The sequence below is a fragment of the Echinops telfairi genome, unplaced genomic scaffold, assembly GCF_000313985.2.
Source record: "Echinops telfairi isolate 266 unplaced genomic scaffold, ASM31398v2 ScPeMD7_7475;HRSCAF=8513, whole genome shotgun sequence".
NCBI classification, from domain to species: domain Eukaryota; kingdom Metazoa; phylum Chordata; class Mammalia; order Afrosoricida; family Tenrecidae; genus Echinops; species Echinops telfairi.
In genome coordinates, this window is record NW_022111379.1 from 13,572,475 (window position 1) to 13,580,907 (window position 8,433).

At 44.1% G+C, this 8,433-nt stretch overlaps 1 protein-coding gene and 1 non-coding gene across 2 annotated transcripts in view; both read left to right on the forward strand.

The window, feature by feature from the left end:
• Positions 1-8,433, forward strand: part of MTA3 (metastasis associated 1 family member 3) — a 145,543-nt gene that overhangs the window by 98,776 nt on the left and 38,334 nt on the right. The window contains exons 8-9 of the mRNA XM_045285676.1: positions 1,716-1,818; positions 4,454-4,553. Of these exons, the coding sequence (XP_045141611.1) occupies positions 1,716-1,818; positions 4,454-4,553 (203 nt within the window). The remainder of the gene's footprint in view (positions 1-1,715; positions 1,819-4,453; positions 4,554-8,433) is intronic.
• Positions 2,407-2,541, forward strand: LOC115867962. The gene has a single exon (XR_004045355.1). It is a non-coding gene; the product is annotated as a small nucleolar RNA SNORA21 (small nucleolar RNA).

Below are 8,433 nucleotides of genomic sequence, written 5' to 3' on the forward strand. Positions count from 1 at the left end.
AAACGTGTTTTTTACATATTTAACTTCTTTAATTGTGATAATTAGAGTAGGGATATTTTTGTTATTAAAAAACATTTTAGAAAAACATTTTAGCACCTTTTGTGGTGAAAGACTAAGCTATTCTCTCTAGAATTACAAGAGGAATTAGTATCATAAATTGTGTTTCAGTTAGCTAATTGTAGTTGGTTGGTTAGTTTATAGTGTACTGGCTTGGAGGAGTGCCGAGATTGTTAACTATAAACAGCTATGGAGTATCTGTGTGAAGAATGCTAGGCTAAACACCTACGGGTAATAGCTTCAAGAAAAAATTGTGAAAAAAGACTCTTTCCTCAAGGAGTTAGGGGGAAACATTACAGGAACAGGTAAGAAACAGTTAAAAAGTAATTTTCCTTTTCTTTTTCTCCATTTTACTGGGGGCTCTTACAAATATTATAAAAATCCATAGTTCAATTAGATCAAGCATGGTTGTACAATTGCTGCCACCATCATTTCCAAAACATTTTATTTTTGCACTCTTTGATATCAGCCCCTCTTTATCCCCCTCCTGCCCCCCCCAAGGAACTCTTAGTATATTAAATGTTATTATTATTGTTATTCTTTTTGAAAAAGTCATTTTCTAACATCTTTATAAATAAGAAAAACTCATAAACCTGTGTGCGCATGTTCATGGTGCATGTACACACACTGAAGCACTGCAAAGCATGTTCCTTCTATGGTCAGCACTGTTTTACAGCTTTCCTGGCTTTGGAACTGTCCTCTGTGTCCACTCTGCCACTGACTGTCAGCCACGCCCACTGCAGACTTTTTGTCCTTCATTACTTCCAGTTAGTTGGATAGCGCTGACTTCAACCTGTGTTCCTCTAAAGCAAATTATATGCTATTACTAAGTGTGCGGTTTGAAGTATGGCTTAGGTTTAGTCCCACCCTCTTCTGTTAGAGCAACAGCTGCTCGTGACCTTCCAAAAGCCTAGTCAGCGGTGCCTGTAGAATCTCCCATAATGCGCTCCCGACTCCCAGCTGCTTTCCTTCCCGGCCTAACAGAGCCCAGGAAATGAGCTCCTTTTCGCCGCATCCATCACGTCTCAGAGCCGCGACTTGGCTCATAATCTCACTTCTGTTTCCCGGTCCTCTCTGTCCCATGTCATTGCATCTGTACCCTTCATATCAGCGAGATGGCCCCGGGCCCCCAGCAACCTAGAACGATTTCTGTAGTTTTTGGATTCTTAGAGCCTTCTGTGAAACTGTATCATAGTTCTGTTCACACATAAATGCTATCGTGGTGTAAGATTCGTTTTTACTCCCAGCAGTTGTATTGGCGTATGGTTCACTTATCGCACTATTCAGTAGTTCAGTCACATCTGGGAGAGTTGCACAGTCACCTCGATCAGTTTCATCGTGCGGCAGAGCTACTTTTTTGGGGGGCTGGGTCTTTATTTCCCTTTTAGCACCTGACTTAGTACCTCAAGCGTATAGGTACTCAAAAAATGCGTGTTAACTGACAAAGGAAGGTACCATGTGGATTGTTTGGTCACGTCAGTGATGATTGTTCACTCTACAAAGCTTTGTGCAGCTGTTATCTGGGAAGGGGCAGGGGAGGGGGATATACTGAAGCCGTCCATTTAAACATTCAAAATGGTTGGTAGCTGTAGTCACCAACTGAATGTGACAATGTGCCCTGTGAGTAATCAGACTCCTTTTCCTTTCTTCTTGGACAGGAGAATCAGATGAAAGGGAAGAGTCAAAATTGGAAGTTAAAGTTTGGGATCCAAATAGCCCACTTACAGATCGACAGATTGACCAATTTTTAGTTGTAGCACGGTGAGTATAGTACTGTTGAGCCAAATAGTATCTTTTCTTTGTATAAAAGAGGTATATGTATTTTCCCATACTTACCGTATGTACTTGAGTATAGGCAGGCCCCAATATCTGCCGAGGCACCTGATTTTACCACAAAAACAGCATTAAAAATGAGCTGAAAAACTCGGCTTATATCGAGTATATACAGTATGTTGGTGGTGTCATCCTTTGTTAGTTGTGACATAAAGACCACTCTGTAAGGTCCCACTCTACTATGTACCATTCTACTATGTAATATGCCAAACATATGATAATATGATTTACTGTCACTGAATTTGTTTTTGGAGGTTTGGAATTGCTTTAACTAAATTGCTTGCTCAATTGCTAGCTGAAAGGTCAGCGGTTCAAACCCACCAATGCTTTAAGGGACAAGGGCATGGCAGTTTGCTTCTGTAAAGATGGATTGCCTTGGGAACTCCATACGTTATATCTACTCAGTTCTGTAGGTTTCTTGTGAGTTGGAATCAACTCACAAAAGGGTTTGGTTAGGATGTTTTTTAAAAAGATAAACTGGTTTGCTAGTTTTTTGTCATGAAAGTAGTAGATTACCCCCTTTTAAAAGCACTCATTGGGCCTTTTGCCAGTGACCCACTGAGCCGTCAAAAAGGGCAGATTAAAAACACCACTTTTGGGTGAAGCGGCAACATCTCGTGTTGTTCAGCTCCAATCAGTGATGTGACAAAAGTATCCACCTTGGGGACTAAAACCAGAGGGTGATCCGGGTGGAGAGGTTTTGAGCTGGGGGGTGGGGGGTGGGGTGGAAAACGGAAAAAAAAAAAAAATTCAATGGGGAGAATGTCCTGGTTATAAGTGACCTATAAGCGATTACACAACTTAAAAGTGCAATAAATAATAAAGCTGTCATGTCATCAAAACAAAAAAAAGAAAGAAAATAGTAGATTCTCCCATAAAATAGTGAAACACTACGGGAAAATATGGAGCAAATGTAATACCAGAAATCCATTAACTTTCATTGAAGTCCCCTTGCTAATTAACATGTTTAGCATGCTTCTCTAATCGTTAATGATCATGAGCATGTTTCCATGTTTCTTGGTTGCTGACATGTCTTATTTCGTGATATGTCTGTTCATATCTTGCCCATTTTAAAATTAGATGGTCTTTATGTTGTTGAAGTCTCTTATATAAAGATTAAGCCTTAAGCATATATGTCATTTCCAAAGCGTGCCTCCATCACCACTCCTACTTGTAGGTTATTTTTTTACTCTTATGATGCTCTTTTGATTCACTTAAGTATCTAATTTTCACGAGGTCCCAGTGATGCATATGGCACTCAGGTGGCTTAGTGGGTTACACATTTAGTAGCTAACCACAAGATCAGTGGTTCAAACCCACCAGCCCCACTGGGGGACAAAGATGAGGATGAGGCTGTCTGGTATCATAAACATTTAAAGGCTCAGGAACCCAAAGGGCCAGTTTTACTCAGTCCTATGGGATTGCAAGGGGCTGCCATTAACTTGATGGCCGTGGCCTTTGGCACACACACGCACACACACACTCACACACACACCGTTTCATTGCAAAATATATCCCTGGCAGAAAGATACACCTGTGCACAATTTGGAGAGCCCCAAGCTCTACAGCTCTCTCAAAATGTCCCTCAATAAAAGAATGGTCGAACGCATGGCATTGGGGTAGGGGTGGGGAACCAGACAAAAGAATGCTGTGTGGCACAGAATACAAGAAACACAGCCACTGTCAACAACACAGAGATGGCTCAGAGGCTTACCAATCTACTGGGTTTGAATCCCTGAAGGCCGCTTCCTCCAGGGACGAGGGAGGAAGTGGTGAGGGGTTGAGAGGGAACCAGAGGTGGTGTCTGGGGTGCTGCCTACATAAATTGGACCTGGATGGTGGTGAGATGGGTGGAGTCACCTGAGGAAAACCAAATCATGGCACACTTTGCAGTTTTCTATATGTCTGTTGTATTTTCATGAAAATGTTTGGAACCATCTCTTCTTCTGCTCACGTGTTTAACACGGGGGCAGCAAGCAGGGGGCCCTAACCTTCACGTTAGACTCCATCTCGCCAGGTTAAGGCTCTATTTATACGGGAGAACTTCTTGATCATTAAATGACAATTACTGTTGTGGTAATGATTTTGTTTCTAATGAGATTTTAGCACAAATCTATTATACATTGAGTCCTCACAGGACAGGGCAAGGAAGCGAGTGTTTATGGGATTTCATCATTTCAGCTGGAAAAGTGGCCAGAACGGGGGTGGCCCTGCTAGCCGTGCTCCTGTGCAGCTGCGCCACCTGCCCCTCTAAGCAGCGTTGAAACCCAGGTTCAGCTGTGGCCGTTTGGCATAGGTCTTCCCCTTCTGTCTCCACGCCCTAACAGTCTGCTTTAAAAAAAAAATTTAATTATAACCCGTATTTGATCAATTGGTTGTCAGTTAGGAAATCTTCCAGAAAATACTTCTAATTGGGTATTTGATCCTGAAGCACCCAGGGACTGGTTTAGACTCTTCTTTTACAGGTTTTGATTCATCAGCCAGATGTTTGGATTTTATTTTAAACGTAAAAATGTCCGCCGAGGCTCACTATTTTTTCTCGCTGTTTTTGTGGTTCATGCAGTGCTGTGGGGACATTTGCTCGAGCCCTTGATTGCAGCAGTTCTGTGAGGCAGCCCAGCCTGCACATGAGCGCAGCTGCCGCTTCCCGGGACATCACCCTGGTAAGATGCGTCCTGAAATGTGGGCTTTCTGGCCCTTCTGCCTCTTGCATTAACACTCAAGTTGACATAGCAGCGCCATAGACGCAGGCGTTTCTAGTTGGAGCCCTGTCGAGTGCTTGCGTGGTCTGGCTGAGATGCTTGGTTCACTGGGTTGGCCTGTTCCCAAGTCACCTCTTGGGTTGGTGAGTTGAGAGGGGAAGGATGGCTCGTCCATGGACGGGTGTGAAGGCCTGAAACTGTATACCGTATATACTTGAGAATAAGCTGACCCAAATATCAGCCGAGGCACCTCATTTTACCACAAAAACTGCATTAAAAATGTGCTGAAAACCTCGGCTTAGACTCAAGTACATACGATACTTTCAGGGAAGCAATACACCATCCGTCTTCACTGTGGTGCCTGCATTTTCCCCTCCACGTACATACACCCGCCGTACTTACACGGTCCTTGTAAGCTGCTATCCGGGCAGCCTCCTGCGCTGTGGAATGAGATGCTGCCTGCTCTTGTACCTTCCCCATGGATGGCTGCTGATCGGATCCTTGTAGACTACTGAGTGCCTTTTGGAAGTCCATCAACAGGCCTTTCTTCCACGGCTGCCTTAGCCTGGATCCCTGAAACCTGTTGAGCATCGTTTAAAGCACCACTGACATCTTGAGCTACTGCAGAAGAAAAATCCCAGCAAAGGGAAAAAAACCACACAACCAAAAAACCCCGTTTTTAATGCATTAATTATTTAACTAATTTATTTGAAAGTCGACTGCTCTCCTGGTTCTCGCTGTAATTCTCTTGCACCAGACTGGGAATGAAATTGAGGGTTTTTATTCGGTTTTGGAAACGCTTTGGTCCCTGAGTTATAATTAGCAATAAGTAGAAACAAGAAACGACAGGCATCACATAGCCCACCTTTCTACCTGAGGCTTAACTGTAGATGTCTATAAGATACGTTGTATGGTCTTAATATTTGAAGAGAATACTTTGAAATCTGTAGGTTTTGCTTTTCTCGGTCTTATTTTACAAATTCCTTTTCTGTGGACACTAAATAGGTTGATGTGAATATAGCGAAACTTAAGGCATTTTGCCATTGGCAATGAAAGAAAACAGTCTATGTGAACCCACAACACATCCAAAATGATCTTATCCCTAAAGTGTCCTGGTGGCCACAGTCAGAGCCTTCACATTGCTGCCCACACAACCAAATACTTTTCATAAAATTGAATTTGAAACAAAAACTAAAAATCAGCCCTGACCGACAGGCACTGTACAGGCACTGTCGTGGCACCTGAGGTTCTAGGACCGGGACTCAAACTACGTTTCCCGCGTGGGAGTTGAGAATTCCATTAGGGAACCGTCCATCTCTGTACCAGACATGGCATTTTACCTTTATTCCCTCTTGAAATCGTTGCTATGGGACGTAATCTGTCGCCATGCCGGTCTTCGGCTTCATCACCTGGAGACCCATGAGAGCTGGAACTCCCTGGGACCACCTTGCGTTTTTCTGGTCCTGCCTGTTTTCCACCTTAATCGCCTGCCAGTTAAAACCCACTGGTATCGAGCAGGTTTTAACTTGGCCATCCTATACACGGTTTTCGGGACTATATTATTTTTACAGCAGCAGAGAGCCTCATTTTACTCCTGGGGAGCCGCTGGTGGGTTTGAACCATCCACTTTGCAGATAGCAGTTAGCTTAGCAGTCTAGGATCAATACCAGGGCTTCTACCCTCTATTAGTGAGGAAATGATTTTTACCATGTTATGTTTCCCTCTATTTTCCAACTTTTCATGGTGGTTTGGGGGTGAATGTTTTTAGAGCACATTCATTTCCGATTCAACCCTTTATACACATTTTGTTTTGTGACAGAAAATTGCGATCTGCTCGGTGTAACAACATTCTTCCCACTTCCCCTCTGGGCTTCCCTTTGCTCCTTGTCCTCCTGTCCTGCATGTGCCCCCCCACCCCCACCCCCACCTCCCACTCATCTCCTTCTGTACTTGGTTTCTGGGAAATGTTACACTTTTATCTCATGTTGTTGATGGCTTTGCGGGGCACATTGTTCGCCGCCCTTAGCCGCCACTTTATAGGCCTCTCCATCACTGGGCTGGAAGGTGATCCTTGGGGGTGGTGGAAAATTCTGAGTCATTCTTCTGAGACAGGTTTCTGTGTTTTCGGTTTTCTTCTCCGGTACTTCTCCGAGTCTTCTCTGGTCTCACTGGTTTTCAGAGTTCGCCTGCCTGTTGATTAAGAGGAGTTCTGTCTTCTTAGGACGTTTCGCTGCAGTATGATTGCTAGCTTCTCAGACAGCGGTTCTCAACCTGTGGGTCGTGACCCCTTGGGGGTTGAACGACCCTTTCACAGGAGACAGGGGACTCATAACAGTAGCAAAATTATAGTTATGAAGTAGCAACGAAAATAATTTTATGGTTGGGGATGGGTGTCCGACAACATGAGAACTGTATTAAAGGGTGACAGTATTAGGAAGATTGAGAACCACTGTTCCAAGGGGACTAAGGGGATTTCTGTTTCACTGATCAACTGAAGCCCCCCATGTCCAGTTTAATTAAATCACTACCGCCCGCTGTAGCCGGGCATCAGCCTTGGCTCAGCCCGTCCTCCGTGGCCCTTCCGTCACACAGACCCTCAGGCTTTTCCCTGTGACTCCCATTGAGGTGGGAAGGGGCGATGCGCATTTCCCAGATGAAAAATCTGAGGCCTGCTAGGTTGTTTTTGACCGACATTTATTATGTATAATAAAACTTTGAATTTTGCTCTCTGTTGCCGAGGAATACAGTGGCAGGCGTTACACATTTCTCAGGACACACCACTGTCAGCTGCTCCCCGCAGTCTGTGTGGCACTAATGCAAATCCCCACATGGGATTGCTTGGCAAGTTTGTTTTCTCTGGAGGGCCCTGTGTTGCTCTGCATAATTGCAGATTCCTGCAGAAGCACAAGTGTCGCAGCATCTCTGGGCATCAGTCCTTTATCCTTTCTCAAGGGCCGGCATGTCGTCTAAAGAAGCAAGTTGTGCGCTTGCCACTGGCACTTCAACACGTCATGCAAACGATTAGGGATGTCAAGATCAAGTTTGTATTTTGGTGGTTTAATGTTTTGTCCTTAAAACAAGAGTGCAACTGCCTCCTTTGCAAACGCCTTCCGATCCTGTCATTAGATGTGTAGGTAAGCCGCACCGTGTGGGACCTAATCGCCACCTGTAGAGGTCAGTATTCTTTCATGTTGGGAAAGGGTTGGTGCCTTCTCTCACCCGCACCCCCTCTAAAATTGATGATGCTTATTATGGGAGAATTAAAACACGTAGTAGCCGTCCCCCTCCCCTCCTAATGAAAACTTTGTCCTCGTTACCAAGAGAGAGAAGGTATTTTTATTACCATTTTGTCATGGTTCCTTTCAGCCACTTTTTATGTATTAGACACAGTAAGATAATTATAGACCATAATTATAAATTATAGAATAGTACAGAGGGTAATGTAATAATAAAAGCCCACATAATGCTACCTAGAGCAAATGTTGATATTTAATTTCTTCAGCTTAAAAAGATTCATAGGGTAATACTCATTGTGGATTTTCACTAGTTAGCCAAATTGTTTATTCTCCAGTGTCGAATCCCACAGGCAGTTCATGAGGGCCCTCCTGTCTTCAGCCACTTCCTTACAGTGCCCTCTGCAGTTGGTATTTTCACACAGCAAATATTTTACTACTGCTGGGATGTGACAAGTTGGAGAGCGAAGTAGTCAATAACAAGAGGTGTATTTTTGGGAGGGTGGAGGGAGGCTGCATTGGAAAGGGGGAGCCGATGACAAGGATCTCCATGTGACCTCCTCCCTGGAGGACGGACAACAGAAAAGTGGGTGAAGGGAGATGTCGGA